This window comes from Phascolarctos cinereus, unplaced genomic scaffold (assembly GCF_003287225.1).
Source record: "Phascolarctos cinereus isolate Bilbo 61053 unplaced genomic scaffold, phaCin_HiC Scaffold_4;HRSCAF=312, whole genome shotgun sequence".
NCBI lineage: Eukaryota > Metazoa > Chordata > Mammalia > Diprotodontia > Phascolarctidae > Phascolarctos > Phascolarctos cinereus.
The window spans coordinates 541,092,300-541,109,532 of record NW_027555847.1 but is presented as its reverse complement, the minus strand read 5'-3'; the positions used below and the strand labels follow the sequence as shown (position 1 = coordinate 541,109,532).

Genomic DNA, 17,233 nt, shown 5'->3' with positions numbered 1-17,233 from the left:
CCTCTGTGTACCAGCATGGAGAGAGCTCGCTGGTGGCAGCTACAGGGAGGCAAGGATAGCCCTGGCCACAGCCATCGTGCAGCGTTCTAAAGCTCTTGTTCCCATTTCATTTTTATTAACACTAGAAGCCAAACCTAAGAGCATTGTTTTTCATGTGGAAATAGCGTGTGTGGGGGGGGGAGTGCTATGTTCTCCAACAGGGCATAGGGTTTAATGAAGAGTCATTCAGGATAAGGCAGCATTATAGATAAGGCAGGACGGGTCAGTGCTAAGAAGGGTCTGGTTTTCCTGACTTTGCTGACAACTGTATGATTTTTCCTAAGTCAGTCAGTCTCTCTGGGCTTCCTTTCTCATCTAAAAAAAAATCAGCAAAATGACTCTCTGCCCCTATTTGATCTAATAAGGATGTGCAAAGCTAAAAGGAGATAATACAGAGGAGATTGCTGTAGATATACATTCTAGGTATCTTCCCCAATTAGCCACATGTGAAAGTTGAGCATCTTTGTACCCATTTACCCACATTAGGTGACTTTTCTTTCCCAGTCTTGCCAATATACTTTGAAATACCCTAATCATATTTTCCATGTGCACTTCTTTAATTCAAAAAATAACACCTCAATTTGAAGATAAAGTACACTAGAAAACAGATGGCTCTTAGGGATATAAATAACAAAACCTCATGATTCATTTGTTTATACTTGTTAACACTGAGAGAATTCTCACCATCCCCAAAGTGCAAAAGGTAAAAATGTGGAGGGGGTCTTGCTGTCTCACCTCCAACCCCAACGCCTCCTCACTGCACAAAGTACCAGAAGGCAGACTGCATGCTGCCTATGATGCTAGTGGCACTTCGCTTTTGGTTTTCCCATGGCCCACACTAGATATGCTGGGTACTGAGGTTCAGGTGCCCTGGGGTCCTGAGATGTCATTCTAGTTCAGTGACTAAAAGACAAAGCAAAGAAAGGTTTAAAGAGGGACACAAGCCCTGGTACTGTTTGGTGGAGCCTTTTCTTCATAAGTTTACAGATTTAGAGCAGGAAGGACCCTTCAGAGTCATCTGCATTTTATGCAGATAAGGAAACTGAGGCTCAAAGAGGTGAAGAATTAATTAACTCATTCATTCAACATATATTTATTTTGCCAGTTTAGGTGTTTGAAGGCTCAATTAGAAGCAGTCCAATCCATACAATACAAATTTACTTAAAATAACCAGGAACAAAATCCCTCACGAGTGCCCCTCTCTTTCTGCAGAGATTCTTATCTTTAGTTGCGTCCAGTACCATCTTTGCAAGAATCTTTTTTTTCCTTCATTTGAACAGATTTCCTTTGACAAGCTCTCCCCTGACATCACATTCACATATCTTCCCCTCTCACATGCTTTAATGTGATAACAAAACATGTTTTCCTGTGATTACTGATTGATTTACATTCTCACTGGGGGACACCCAGGTCTGCACAACTGAACCAATTTTCATCCCTTTTCAATGTCCATAGTTGCTGCTGGTCCACCACCCCAGCCAGCACATCCCTCCTGGGAAGGAGCCTGAGTCACCTGTTTGTCTTTCTTTGCAGGGAGCCGAAGGGCAGAAGCCAGGGTGTGGATATGGAGGAAGGGCTTCAGACTATAAATCAGCTCACAAGGGATACAAGGGTGCACACCCAGATGGCCAGGGCACTCTTTCCAAAATCTTTAAACTGGTAAAGTAAACAATTATTACAGTCCATGAAACGCAGGGCCCACAGAACAACAGAGACGTGGCTGTCTGCATAGGACATCAGTCACAGACCTGTTAGGATGTTGAAGATGCTGTATGACCCCCATATGTACTGGGGGCCAGATTTTCCCCAGTATCAGGGAGTAGGTGGGGTCTGTGTGTCAGGAGGGACACTTGCTCTGTAGGCCCTTGGAGGCACTGCTGAGATGACTTTGCCAATAAGCTAAAGAGTGGAGGTTGTCTCTAAAATGGACTTTGGAGTAAATTTTTCTCAGATAGTAACATATGTTTGCATTCCAGGCCCTGAAGAAAAGTTTTGCAAGGTGTCTCCATCACATCTAGATCACTGTCCCTAGAAGTACCCTTGCCATACATGCCCTGTTCTTAAACCCCTAAACACCTCAGGGGCAGCCTGGCAGGTAGCAGGACTACAAGTCTTCCTCCACTCAGTGGGCTAAAATCCTATTCATCTTTCTCTGCTCATGAATAGAAAAGGCAAATGTCACTGATACTTTAATTCACTGTGCTAGGAAAATTAAGAAAGACTTCAGGGGATTATTCTAGCTAATTTCAAGAGCAAGTAACTGTCCACTTTTGAATATGTAAAATCATAGGATGTAGCTAGAACAGACCTTAGAAAGCACTGGGAGATAACTTGTGACTTTCAGTTCCATTTGGGAGGAGCTTGTCACACTGGCCTATTATTCTGTTTTGTTATATTTCTTCTTTTATACAACAATTTTCTCCTTTTATACAAGTTGCTTTTTTTTTTCTTTCTGGGTAATGGACTCTCACAAAGAATACATTTCCTAAATGGATACTTCTACCTCCTCTTCATTACAGTATAAGGACAACCACCATTTGTCACTTACTCTTTTTTTTCCTTTTCTTTTTTGCTTTTTTGGTGAGGCATTTGGGGTTCAGTGAGTTGCCCAGGGTCACACAGCTAGGAAGTGTCAAGTGTCTGATTTGAACGCAGGTCCTCCTGACTCCAAGGCCAGACCTCTATCCACTGTGCCACCTAGCTTCCCTTTGTCACTTAGTCTTAAGCAAAACCAGCCTACTCCCCCTGACTTAGCTGATGTTGGAACAGTGAGGATTAAAACAATGATTCCATTTAATTAATTCAATCCATGTCAACAAATACTCCTTGAACAGGGTATTTTATTTACAATTTAATGGGAGGAAGAATAAGGCAGCAACCGAATAAATGCTGTATAGGGGCAGTGATAAGGGCAAAGGACAGATCTAGACAAAATGCCTTCAGAGATTTCGATGGTCTTCAAATGTGGGGAAAGGGGAAGCCTTCATGAGGCATGAAGGAGGATGTGCCAAAGGTGGCTTTGAAGGAAAGGAAATACTTTAAAATAAAGTTAATGAGGAAGGGGTGTGCTTCAGGCACGGAAGGCCTTGCCTAATGGAGGGGGGACAGAGCTATCGAAATGTAACGGGTGAGCATCTCACCTTAGTTCAGTTGTCCTGCATCTTAGAGTGTGAGAAGATAAACAGAGTGGAGTAAGGCTGGAAAGGTAAAGAGGCTGGAACCTGGTTATAGATTACAGTTAAGGAGGAACTTCGGGCATTTCCTTCCACCAATGGAACGTCACAATCAAACTGCATGCTAACGATAACAAGGCAGAATGTGTCTAGGATGAGAGGCAGCGTAGTACTGGTTTTGGAGTCACTAGTAAAATCCTGTGCTGGACACTTACTACCTGTGTGACCTTAGCCAAGCCGCTTACTCCCTCTATGACTCAGTGTCCTCCTCTGTAAAATGAGTTGGACTGGGTGATCTCTAAGATCCCTTCTAGTACTAAGTCATCAGTCCTGTGATCAGTAGGGAGATAGATACAGGTAGAAAAACAAGTCCATTACACCTATGCTACATGTTTTTTGTTTTTGTTTTTGTTTTTTTGGTCAAGAAAATCACAAGTGGTAAAAACTTTCAGTTAGTCTCTCTAGATTAGAAGAAGAAACAAACATTCCTGGGGAGTGTTTTCTGTAGCTAAAATAGGATTGCACAAATGGAGCTAGAGGAAATCATGAATGTTTAACCAGAACTACTTTTGTATTTATCCAGAAAAGAGCCATATCATGTTCCCTTGGTTTTGATTTGCCATAGTTTAGAAAGCTTAACATCCATCCTGGGCCTTATGTTAACTACTGACTAATATCAGCTAACATTTATATGGTGCTTTAAGGTTGCAGAGCACTTTATATATGTTATCCCATTTGATTCACACAAAAGCTCTGTGAGGTAGGTCCTATTTTTATCCCCATTTTACAGAGACTGAGAGGTTAAGTGATTTGCCCAGAGTCACACAGCTAGTAAGTGTCTGAGATAGGATTTGAACTCACTGACTCCAAATCCAGTGGTGTATCCATTATACCACCTGGATGCATGCATGCATGAATATATATGGTATATATACATTGTATATAAGTGTATGTATACATGATATACATACATGTATGTGCATATATATATGTGTCATGCAATATAAATTAGTTTGTGTATATCTATGCATTATATGTATTTACATGTTCATATATACAAATACATAAATACACATATATATTTTTAACTTTCAGTTTTAGAGCATTGTCTAGGGTTCTAAGAGGTTCAGTGACTTACTCATCATCATACTGCTAATCTATGTCAGGAAGCAGGGCTCCAGCTTGTCTTCTTAACTCTAAGACTGGTCCTCTATCTACTATGTAACATTATTAAGCCTCTCATTAGCAACTTATTATCCAAATGATTTTTTTGTTTACAAAAATGGCCTCAGAAAGGGAATCAGAAACTCATTGTGGTCATGTCTAAAATGGGAATGGTGTAGGGAATATCATAGTATTGTTCGTCATTGATACTAAAAGAAAAAAAAACAATTAGAGGAATTGAAAATTCATTGAGACTGATAGAACAAGGCAGTTAGGTCTGAATTAGGGAATAATCTGAAATAGAGAATATTTTAAAAGAACTCTAGTTTCAGGGCTTTGAAAATAATTACAATAACTGGAACCAGCCACTAACAAGAAATTAAGCAAAGGCCTAGGCAGGCCTGCTTTGAAGAGCCCAGATGAGTCATTTGCAAATAATATTATATGCAAATAATGAAAAGAAAGTGTGGGAAAGGGCAAGGAACATTTTTTCTGAAATCCTTTTCACACTATTAATTTGCTTAGCAAATCCTTTTTTCATAGATTTTTGCAGAGGGAAACCAGTCTAAGATAGAGAGAATTAAAGCAGGTTTTAATAGTAGGGAAACAATAAGAAGGTTTTTATTATGGATATACTTCTCTGGATTGATGGCTGAGGGGTTTGTTTCTGTTTAATAGGCATTTACCTTGGGATTCACAATGCTACCAGACAGTAGATTGAGATGGCCAAGATTTAATGGCATTTAATACAATTTAATGTGTTATCTTCTCTACCTTTCTAATATTTTTTTCTCCCTCCTCCCCCCCTGCCCCTGATGAAAAGGTGGTGGTGAAGGAAAGGAATTGGTATTTTGTCAGCTCAGAGAGTTGTTTTGAGGAAAAATGAATGTGGAAGGTGACCATTGTAATCTTTTAAACTAAAATACACTGTATCCCAAATAGGCTAAAGAGGCAAGAAGGTTTCTCATTTTTTCTATCTTGAATAGATTAGGACTAGTGTTTTCATATAGAATAGGGCAACTTTCTCACAGATTTAAGGCCCAGCATTTGTAAGAGGTACAGCTTGCTGAGCCCATGCCTCCTCATATTTCAAATATAGCAATCGTTTATCTCAGAAAGGTATTTCTGAGATATTAATGGATAAAGAGAAGCCCATAAAGCACTTAGAGAAAAGGTTTGTTTCAAATGTCAAGACAATTTCTTGCCAGTTGCTCATAGCATTTTACTATATCCTTCGATGGTATCTTTTCTTTAAGGAGACCTCTTCCTAGCTCTCACATTTAATGATTTCAAATCCAAACTTCCTCTCACATCCTTTTCCTAAATTATTTGCTCCTCCCTGCTTTCTGTTAAGCCTGAAGTGGAATTGGCTCCATGGGCCAAGGGACTGCTGAAATCTGGTTATGCACAAGGCTAACCTCTCGGAGAAAGGTACAGATTAATTTGCTGGTTACATTTTCAGACTGATTTTTAAACAGAAGCAATTTGGGCTGCCAAGAATTGCAGCTGGAAAGGAATATTTTAGGAAACTAGTAAGGCCTGTTTCAGTTTTAATGCTTCCCTATCCTAAAAGAGAAGGAATTAATCTTTAAAATTCAGTCTAGCATAGTATAACATGGTTAAAATCCATAAAGCTAGATAGCGCTGCCCTAATTAAAGGTATTTATTTTTTCCTTAAAGTCATATGCTTTAAGCTGTGTCCAATGACACATTCGGAAGTAAAGGCTGCATGAGCTGATTTTAGATTTCCTGAGAAAGCCCTAGGAGACTGACATGGCGCCTCAGAGAACGTCAGGCACATGTTTTTAGCACAGGAAACCTCACTTTTTGCAATAAGTGGTTTGTAAATTTGTTTTTTCTTAATTCAACAGTAGAATTCACCATTAAAGGAATTCTCTAAAGCAAATATCATTAAAAGGCTGCCCAAGTGGAACAGCCTTGCTCTGTTTTGCCCCAGGGGGCAGAACTTTGAGAGAAACACATTTTAGCTCAATATATGAAAGAATCCTATAACAACTAGGACTGTCCAGTGGAATGGGGCTTTGTTAGAGAATAAGCTCCCTGTCACTGGAAGTATTCAAACCTTTGAATGACTATTTTTCTGGTTTTCTCCAGAAAAGATTCCTATATTGTCTGAAGATACACTACAGTCTAAAATACCTTCCAAAACCATGAAGTTATTAGATCCTTTTAAAATGTAATTCTCTAGTGCAGGAGTTCCTAACATGGGGTCCATGAACTTGTTTCTTAAAATATTTGGATAACTACATTTCAACATAATTGACTTCCCTTATAATCATATGTATTTAAAAACATTATTCTGAGAAAGGCTCCATGGGCTTCACTAGACTGCAGAAGGGGTCCACGACACAGAAAAATTACTTCATTAATTAATACATTCCATATTCTTGGAAGATCCTTTCTACCCTCCCTTGTCCCATAAGACTTTAACAGATTTCTTACAGCAAGGCATACTTATAGAATTTTTAGGAGAAAAAAAAGCCTTTCACACGCCTCCCCTTCTCACTTCCCCCCTCAAAGAGACTACCCCACATAAGTTATGCAGAAACAAAACCTCTTTGTGATTATTAGTTTCTTTCCTAGTGTATTTTTAGTGAATCCTGCTGCTGATTTAAAATAATACTGCCTCATTTTTATAACTATATATAGTAGGGTAAGGACAGGCCAATAATTGTTAAAAACCTCTTTAATTTTCTTCATGGCTGAGTGACATCTTGCTTTCCTATGGCCCACAGTCAAAAACAAATTTTGAAAGAACTCAAGAGGGACTTAATAGGTCAGGGACTTGTACATCTGGACCTATAATAACATATGGGGGGAAAGAATGAATATCACAATTTGGATTCATTTAAGTATTTCATCCCAAACTTGACAGAAAGTGCACTCTTTTCTTCCTGTGTTAAATTAGTAAAGGATGATTCATTGTTGGGGGGAGGTGTCACAAAATTCTGGAAAACAGATGAAGCATTTTTCCTTTTCTCGTAGACGACATATACCCAAATAGCATTTATACTACTGGTCTAGAACTGGACCAGAATCTGGTTTTGCACCCTCTTCTCAAACCAAATTTCAATGGAAACCAAGAGAATGAATTGATAAAACTTGCTTAACTTATGGTCCTCTCCAAGAATGAAGGACAACCACAACCACAACACACACAACTATAATGTCCTATAACGTCAAACTGTTGAAAAAATCAGAGAGAAAGATTTCCTAAGGAAATTGTTACTTGGTTTTTAAATTTTACTCTTTTTTGGCTATCCTTAACTTTGTGAATGGTTGTTTGTGTGCTTGTGGGCTACTGAACTCTGGCTCTGATTGAGATTGGCCTAGGGACCTTAGAGGTGATTTCATCCAATTACTCAAAGAATAACAATCACTTATTTATGACTATCACCAAGAGAAGAAAATACAAGTCCTAGTAGTTTGTGTTGGAGTATCTAATTCCAAGGGACAACTCACCCTGCAGGGCTCAGAAATTCAGTCAGCAAGAGCCAAAGGATTAGCCTGAGAACTGAAATTAAAGGTTCAGTGTTTCCGTACTAGGCACCATCCTTCACACAGTTTCCTGATTAAGGTTCAAGCATGTTTTGATCCCTTTGCTCCCCCACTTAAAACCTTTTAATGGCTCCCTGCTGCCAAAGAAGAGAGGCCATCCTCTTTAGACAGGAAGGTAATTAAGATCTTCCATTCTGGCTCCAGACTAACAAATGGGTCAAGATTCTCCAAAACAGCCTGTGCTTTTTGTCTTTCCCTACATCTGCATTACCATCTCCTCTTCTCTCTCTCCTCCCTACCTTTAATTAGAAAGCCTGTCCTATTCTTCAAGTCATACCCCGCGCCATGAAGCTTTCCCTCATTTCCCCCAAAATTATTCTTAATTGCTCAGAATAATTGCACTTTCTTTGTAGCTCATTTATGCACTCATGTTTCTGTTTTGCATTATGTGGCTTGTTTTATTTGTTAGACTGTAAACTCCTTGCAGTGATCCTGTCTCTTCCAGCTCCTTGGCACTTAAGTGGTTGTTGAACTTGAAACATTGGTGCCATAATTTTTAGTGGCCAATCTGTAGTTGGTAGCCATCTATCCATCCAATTATCCAACAGCTATCTGCAAAGCACTGCCTTAGCCACTGGGGTGAGATACAAAGATAATTGACCCAGTTGCTGCCCTCACAACCTAAAAAACAAACAAAGCACGAAGCTCACCAACAAGAAGGACCTATATTTGTAGGTCTTCAGGAAGTGGCTGTGTTGATAAATGTGTACAGACCAGAACTGTTCTCGTCTAATCTTTGGCATTTTCTTTTCTATAGGGAGGAAGAGATAGTCGATCTGGATCGCCCATGGCTAGACGCTGAAGATCTTCATTGTCTTTACAGTATTATGTACTTGGCTTCTTAATATAACTGCCTTAAAATTTTAATAATATTTGCATAAATTGCCTAGATAGACAAGCAATTTCTCACCTAATGTGTCTGTTGAGTTGTGCGTGCAGTAAGTAGAGTCAGACAACATCCTACTGGCAATTTCTGGCCAACAGTTGAATGGAAAAGAAAAATTAAGAAACACAGAATAGTTTTAAGTGCTTTTTTATGTTTTAAAATAAAGTAACAGATTCCTCAGAGTATCCATTCCACTTCAGAATGCCCCCCCTTCCATACCCAGAAATACATTAGTCATAATTTTATCAAAGCTCATTCCACCAAATCTCTCCATCTTTGGATTTCTTTCTCACTGACCCAGTGCCTTAGAATGGCACCACAGAACCAAAGCCTTTGTTCCTGAGCACTGCCATTGAAGACATGCCACTGTGGAAAACACATGTGCAGAGTAGGTATGGACTGTTGATCCAAGCTTACTTTGTTTTTCTTTTAATGCCCCATTCTCTCACCTCAAAAATACTTTATTTTTCATAACAGGATTAGGCAGTCACAGAGTGGGTTTACAAATGTTGGGAGCTCCAGGTATGTGAAATGTGGGACAGGGCAGCTGTTAACAGTTTCAATGTGATGGAGAAAAGAGGGGGAAGGAAATCCTTCCAGAATTGCATTTGCTCATCACACCCAAAAAAAATTGAATTCGAGAGTGTGGCAGAGAAAGGAAAAGGATGTCAAACTAGGGCTGGGCTATTGCCTCAAAACAGGAAACAGGAATTTCCCAGCAAAACGGACAATTCTGAGTGTACACGTGGCCACTGGATGTCACTGCTGCTCCACACAGGCAAAGATATCATAGTATTTCTTTAGAAGTAATCAAACCCAAAGGCTAGTTTCCTGCAGTAAAACCAAGAAATCTAGTTTCCTGCAATAAAACCAAGAAGTCTAGTTTCCTAAAGGAAGCCCGCTCGCTAGCTAGGAGATTTTCAGATAGTTCTGCACATCTCACAGTAGCATTGATAGTTTTCTTGTTGGCCTGGCAGTGTCAAACTGGTAAGCTGCTCTGACACCATGAAACCAGTCCTAAGTTTTTAATGGCAGTGTGTAAGCCAGTCCCCAGCTACTGTGAAAACCCAACTACTATAGTTGCCTCCTAGAAATAAACTAGAAATAATGAATTAGACATAGATGTGTAACTATCATGAATATACTGACTTATCTACATGTGGTCTGGAATGCACCAACCATATGTGAATTTAAAAAAAAAAGCTCTTCTGAATTGCATTGTTTTCTAACTTAAGTAAGCCAAATGTTTCTTAACACTAACTAATGTATTGATTGATTCAAATATTTTGGTTCTAGCATATCTTTTATAGCCAGCAACAGAGCATCCATTGTTGGCATCCAGCTTTCTTTAATGTTAATGAGTACCAAGAATAGTTCCCAATGCACTGTTTTTAATTCCAGTTCACCTTTATATGTTTATTGTACGTGTAATGCAGTGTCTGTTAACATGTAGCAATGAATGAAGAGAGGGTAAGAAAAAACAGGAACAAAGTTAAGGAGAAAAAAACCCTTCAAATTGTTCAGCAAAAAAAAAAAAATACATCTTTGAGCTAGGTTGCTGGACGTATTTTCTCTCTGTAGATGTGTTTTCTCTCTGTAGCTTCACCCCAAAAGTAAACTCTGCAATATAGTTGAGTTTAAAAGTCTACACTGTGCTCAAAAGTGGAAAAATCTTAAGCTTATAAAAATGATTGAAATAAAAATAATAAATGTTTAATGCTATTTGGATGAGATGTCTTATTTTACTATATCTAAGTTTCAAAATGTGGGTGCTTGTAGGGCAGGGACAATGGGTCTCAAGAGCTGATTTTTTTGTGGCACCTGCCACAGTAATAAAGACCTACACAAAACATTAGGGATTCTTAGATAATATTCGTTATTAGAGTGGTTTAGATAACAATGAAATAAAGGCACCACTATGAGCAAAGGGGAATCACAGGCATATTTTTCACAGCATCTACATAAATATTTAATTATTAAGTATTTATAAATTATTAGTGTCCAGGGGGTGCTTTAATTATTATGTACATTGCTATTTCCAAACTTATTTTGAAAAAAAAAATTTTAATTCACTTTTTGTCACCTTAGTTCTTGGAGGTGAGGAGTGGGAACTGTTGGTTCCTTTTTTGTGTCTGGCCATTTCTGATTTATAGAGGAAAATGTAAAAGATTGACTTTTAAATCTATAGGTATTTACAAAACTTTGCCTTCATATAAAGGCTTGCTAACTTAAGGACCCAATTCCATTCAAGGAACATTTCCTGAGATCCTACTATGCAAAGAAGCCTTCTAGAAGGAGCAGCAAAGACTACACAAATGAATGAAGACTATGCTTGCCTTCAGACAGGTTATGATGTGGAGTAGAGGGAAGAGTAGGAGACATCAAGTACACAGATAACTACAATATAAAGCAGAATATAATTGTCTTAAGAGAAGTAGAAAGTTATGATGAGGTTTTGGAACAGGGAAGGCTTATAACTGCTTTGGGAGTTCAAGTAGAATCAGTGAAGACTTCATGAAGGAGGTGGCATTTTGAAGTGTGCCTTAAAGGATAGCAACATATATAACAGCATCAAAGGCAGATGAAGATAAAGGGAGACAGTTTTCAAGGCAGAAGAAACATAATAAGCTAAGATGGGGAGCATAGAAAGGGATGCACTCAGAAGGTTCTAAGTATCTCAGTGTGGCTAGAATACAAAGAAGGAATGTAGTGAGAGATAAGGGTAGAAAAAGATTGGATCTAGGGGAATGGAAGATCTCTGAATGCCAAGTCAAAGGAATCTGGACTTAATTTTACAAATAATGGAGATTAATTAAAGTTTCTGAGAAAGGGAGTGGCAAGTTCAGAGTTCCAGGAAGATTGATTTGACAGCAGTGGGCAAGATACTTAAACGGAGAAGAACAAGGAGATAGGGAGATCATTTAAGAGGCTCCATTAAGAGGCTACATCTGGGTCATGGGTTACAAGGACTTGAACCAGAGTAATGGTAGTGAAGATGGAAAGAAGATAAATGGTAGAGTCCTTGAGAAAGATGATAGAATGTAATCTCCTCGAGGGTAAGACCTTTTTTTTATACTTTTAAGCTTTGTATCCACATGCAAAAATCATAGTCAAGTGCTTAATTTAGAAGGCAGAATCAACAGGACATCTTGATTGAATGATGAGGGATAGGTGAGGTCAAAGATGACTTCAATGAATACTAAGACCTCCATATGTTAAAACATGCCATTTTTTTTGGAGAGGGATAAATCACATAAAGCTCAATAAACTATTTTTAAAAGTTTTTATAAAGATGTTGAGGTTATTAAGATACATTCAATATATTTAAAATAAATGAAGTTAAGAGGTAAAATCCAGTTCTATTATGAATCCACAATTATAATAGGATGCTTTGGTAAACAGCTTAACAAAAGAATAAGTGAAAAGTCATTTATTAAGTGTTTACTGTGAGCAAAACACTAAACATACAAATAGAAAAGAGTGCCTACTCTTAAGGAGCTCACATTTTAATGAAAGTAGACAACACATTTAGGAGTTTTCAGCTTTGTCTGATGGAAAGAAGCCATTAAGGTGCAGTGGCAAAGTAGGCTGTCATGCATTAAATGCCATTTGCCCTGATAAATCATTAGTTTCTGATATTGCGCCATTGGACAGTGACAAAGACTTCAGGTATCCAGAACCTTCTTTTCTGGGCCTTCAGCATCAGAAGCAGGTGACAGACCACATTTTCATGTGAGATTGCTTCCTAGAATGATGGCTTCTGGGGAAGGACTCGAAGCAGGGTCATTAATCTGGGAAGTACTGTCATTTCCAGGGCTCTTGGGCTTACTAGCAGTTGTATTGGTGGTAGCAAGGAAGGTGGGCCCTTTCTTCACAGTGCTTGCTCCCTTCAATGACTGGCATAGGGCCCAATTTGGAAGTAGTCTGGGCATACTACTATTCCCAAGGGTCTTGTATTCTGGATCCTGTGCTGTCTCCATGGGGTTCTGAGCAAATGCAATGGTTGGGATGGTGGTAGTAGTTTAATCTGCTTGGCACATATCACCTCCTATCTTTCCTTCAGTATACCCTGTTGTTGAGCTAGACTAGCTTTCATAAGCCTTCTTTGAATCCACACCTAAGGAAATCTGTATAATTTTTCTAGATCAGTTAATTACAAGTTATTTGCTAAAGTGAGCTGAAGCTACATGGTTAAAGATCAACATATGAAGTCCTATGAATGAAAACTCTTCCCCCCAGTGTCGGAAGATATGCTGTTAACAAATTCAGATGCCAAGACACTGAGTTAACTTGAAAAAGTATGTTTTTTTCATCAGATTCACTGAAAAAATATTCTAATTAACAGCTTACTGTACAGAAAATACTTGTCTTCCCTCATTCAATTCAGAATTTAAGCACCACACTTTGCATTATCATAGCACAAAGAGATCAATTCATTCATGACAATGAAAGGAAAGACAGAATTACAAGATTGTGAATGGTACACATGTGATCCAGAGAGAAGACTGCTATAGACTGTTTTAGAAAAAGAAGGTAAATGATGAAAGGATGAGCTGGAAAGGGAACATACTGATGGAAGAATGGCTACAGAGTAGAAAAAGATTAGGTAAAACATTCTGAGGACAATTTAATGAAAAATAACTGTATTATACATTCTTCAACTTATACTTTTCTGTTCAATACAGATTGACTTTCAAGGTTTGAATTGGTTCCTCTTTTCCCTACCTCCTTTCCCCTCCTTCCCAAAAAATGTATGCAAAGACATTTGTTAATTGTTCTTTCTCCACTGTATGTAAACATATTAAATTAAATTCTATCACTGAGTACCTATAATGTACAAGGAACTATGCTAGGCATTGCAGGGGAAACAAAGATGAGTTAAGACCCATTCCTGGCTCTCTAAGAACTTTCAATGTCATCGGGATAAGTATGTAACTATACTGTAGAATGGGATAGGATGTTTCCACAGAAGTAAATACTACAGAACTTTGGAGGAAGAAAAGATTTTATTTTGTGGGAAATGGGGAATTGTTGAATGTATCTGAGCAAGGGAGTAAAATGATGAGAAATATGCATTAGGGAGACTGATCTGGCAGTCTTAATTGTAGTAGATGAGATGGAGGTGGGAAAACCAATAGGAGGCTACTTACACAGCCCAGGACAAAAAGAAGGGTTTTCAACAAGCATGGTAGCAGTAGGAATGGAAAAAAGGAGGCAGAATTAGTTAGGGCTTAGCCTCTAATTTGAAGTGAATGGCAAAGTAATGATTTAAAGATAACTACAGGGGGAGCTAGGTGGCGCAATGGATAGAGCACCAGCTCTGGATTCAGGAGGACCCGACTTCAAATCTGCCCTCAGACACATAACACTTAATAGCTGTGTGACCCTGGGCAAGTCACTTAACCCCATTGCCTAACCTAAATGAATGAATGAATGAATGAATGAATGAATGAATAAGGATAACTACAGACACCAGCCTGGGAGATGACGGCATTGGTGTTCGTGTGTGTGTGTGTGTGTGTGTGTGTGTGTGTGTGTGTGTGTGTGTGTGTGTGTGCTGGGAATAAAGTTATCAACAGTTACATATTGAAGGCTGCATCTTCAAGATTTAGAACCCTAAATGCATACTGAGGTGAATAAAGAAGATGATGTGGGACAAAAATATTCTTGGAATTAAGCTTATACTATTTTCAATGATGTGGCCGTGTGTTAGAAAGGATTTATTGCATAGGTAGATCAAATACTACATGTTAGGTATTACTATTTCAAATCAAATCAACATGTATTTATTAAGCAACTTAACTATTCCTTAAGCACTATGCCAAGTGCTTTGAATACAAAGCGAAGCAAATACAGTCCCTGCCCTCAAGGTGCTCACAATTGTGTGTGTGTGTGTGTGTGTGTGTGTGAGAGAGAGAGAGAGAGAGAGAGAGAGAGAGAGAGAGAGAGAGAGAGAGAGAGAGAGAGAGAGGGATGTCAGAGGGAAGGCACTAACATTAACAAGTATTAGGAAAGGCTTCTTACAGAACATGAGATTTTAGCTTGAACTTAAAGAAGTGAAACTAGGTGACAGAGGTGAGGAGAGAAAATTGTGGGCATAGGGGAGCCAGGAAGCAAAATGACAAACAGAAGGGAGAGGGCATGTGTGTGAGGAACAGCAACAGTCACTGGATTGTAAAGAACATGGAGAGGAGTAATTTGGAAGGAGTTTAAAAGCCATTTATCGTTCCCAACCCTTTGTCACTCAATTTGTGATTTTCTTGGCAAAGATACTGGATTGGTTTGCCATTTCCTTCCCCAGCTCATTTTATAGATGAGGCAACCAAGATTAAGTGACTTGCCCAGGGTCACACAGCTAGTACGTGTCTGTGGCCAGATTTGAATTTGGATCTTCCTGACTCCAAGCCTGGAGCTCTATCCACTGTGCCACCTAGCTGCCCTAGTAAGTCATAGGGGATTTTATATTTGACTATAAAGCCACTGGAGTTTATTAAATAGAGTAATGGCAAATTCAGGAAGGTCATTTTGGTAGCTGAATAGAGGATGAATTGGAGGGGACAGACTTGAGACAGGGAGGCCAAATATAAACTTATTGCAATAGTCAAAGAATGAGGTGATAAGGACCTGAACTGGGGTTCTGGCAGTGTCAGGATAGAAGGGGAAGTATGAGAAATAGAATCAATAGGACTTGGCAACATACTAACATGGCAGCTGAGAATGAGGTGTCAAGGATGACATGTACGTCACAAGCTGGGGTGACCAGGAACTAAAAAATGTTGATATTGCATACCTAAAACTCTAAGTAAATTACATTTGAAATAAAATCTATTTCAGAAATTTGTAATATATATATTTTTCCATAAATATTGATCAACAACAAAATTTGAATAGGAAATAAAATACTTCCCATTAAAATGCGAGCTCCTTAAGGAAAAGGGGTGTTTTTGCCTCTTCTGTATCCCCAGTGCTCAGCACAATGCTTGGCACGTGGTAACTGTTTAACAGATGTTTGATGATTCACAGATGTTCTAGGACTCATAAATATGCTGTTAGCTTAACAGTGACTTTAAAAAAAAATACAGAATCCACGGACACTAGAGCCTCTAGCAATCTAGTCCAAAATATCTCAACTGACAAACGAAGAACTTTGATTCCAAAGACAATGACTTTTTCAAGGTCAGATTGCAAGTAACAGAGCTATCTTGATTCCCAGTCTGGTCTCCTTACAATATGTGATGGATAAATCTATTGTCTTTCCCCAGTAGTTAAGTCTTGCTGGTAGGAAGATAAGGCAGGAGGAAACAAATATTTATTAAACACCTACTATGTGGCAGTTAGTGGGCTAAGCTCTTTACGAATATTATCTCATTTGATCCTCGCAACCACTCTAGGAAATGGGTACTATTATCATCCCTATTTTGCTGTTGAGGAAACTGAGGAAAATAGAGGCTAACATTACTTTCCCAGAGGCATCAGCTAGGAGTGTCTGATGGTGAATTTGAATTCAATCTTCCTGTCTCCAGTTCCAGTGGTCTATCATAGTGCCACCTAGTTGCCTTTACAGGATAAGATTCAACAACCACAGAAGAATATTGTTGTTTCCATGAAGCATTCTAAGAGGCTGATAACTCCAATTGTGCTCACCTTACGATCCTCAGATCACAATTTTAGAGTTAGAGAACACCTCAGAAGCCATCTAGTCCTATCCCTCATTTTACAAATGAAGAAGCTGAGGCTCAGTGAGATCAAATCCAAGGTTAAAAAAAAAAGCTTTAGAGGCTACTTCTGAAACTAGAATCAGTATTCTTTCCACTATACTGATGCTGAATCAAGAATCCTCAATATTTCATCTCAGTAAATTCAAGGTTCTGCAAAAACTCATTTCAGAGTGCTTTATAAACTGCTGGCACTAGAAGCATTTTAAAAACAGAGGAAAAACAATGGGAAGAGATGATTTTTTTTCTTTTTCCAATTAACAAAAGCATAGCCTTCAGAACACCAAAGTAAAGATAAAGGCAAAAGTTTTAAGGAGAGCAAAGCATTCAGTCAGGAAGGAATTGGAATCACACAGTGTAGAGCTGGAAGAGCTTTCAAAGCCATTTAAACCAATCCACTCATTTCAGAGATGAGGAAATTGATTTAGTTTTTAGGCTAAATTTAAAATTAAAATCTAAAATTTAGACTAAATGATTCTTCGCTTTGCCAGAATGTGGAGTTGAGACAAAGATGAATTCTTATTGTGACATTTCAACTGGACAATGAACATATGATAAGCTCTTTAAAGTACTCAGGATCACATATTTAAAATGTGATGGAATCCTAGTCATTTAGTCCCACCCCCTCATTTTACAGATGACTGAGCTGAAGCTCAAAGAAGCTGGTCCAAGGCCAC

The 17,233-nt window shown here is 38.6% G+C and overlaps 1 protein-coding gene across 8 annotated transcripts in view; it reads left to right on the top strand.

Moving 5' to 3' along the window:
* The window catches only part of MBP (myelin basic protein), a 218,308-nt gene extending 207,745 nt beyond the window's left edge, over window positions 1-10,563 (top strand). For 5 of the 8 annotated variants that reach the window (XR_002324623.2, XM_020986923.2, XM_020986922.2 and 2 more), the window contains 2 exons: window positions 1,573-1,698; window positions 8,713-10,563. Coding sequence is in view for 7 of the 8 variants with exons in the window: in XM_020986923.2 (XP_020842582.1) it covers window positions 1,573-1,698; window positions 8,713-8,757 (171 nt within the window). In the remaining variant the exon portion in view is untranslated. The remainder of the gene's footprint in view (window positions 1-1,572; window positions 1,699-8,712) is intronic. The other 3 variants (XM_020986926.2, XM_020986924.2, XM_020986925.2) reach the window with 1 other exon arrangement.
* Window positions 10,564-17,233: the final 6,670 nt, after the last annotated feature.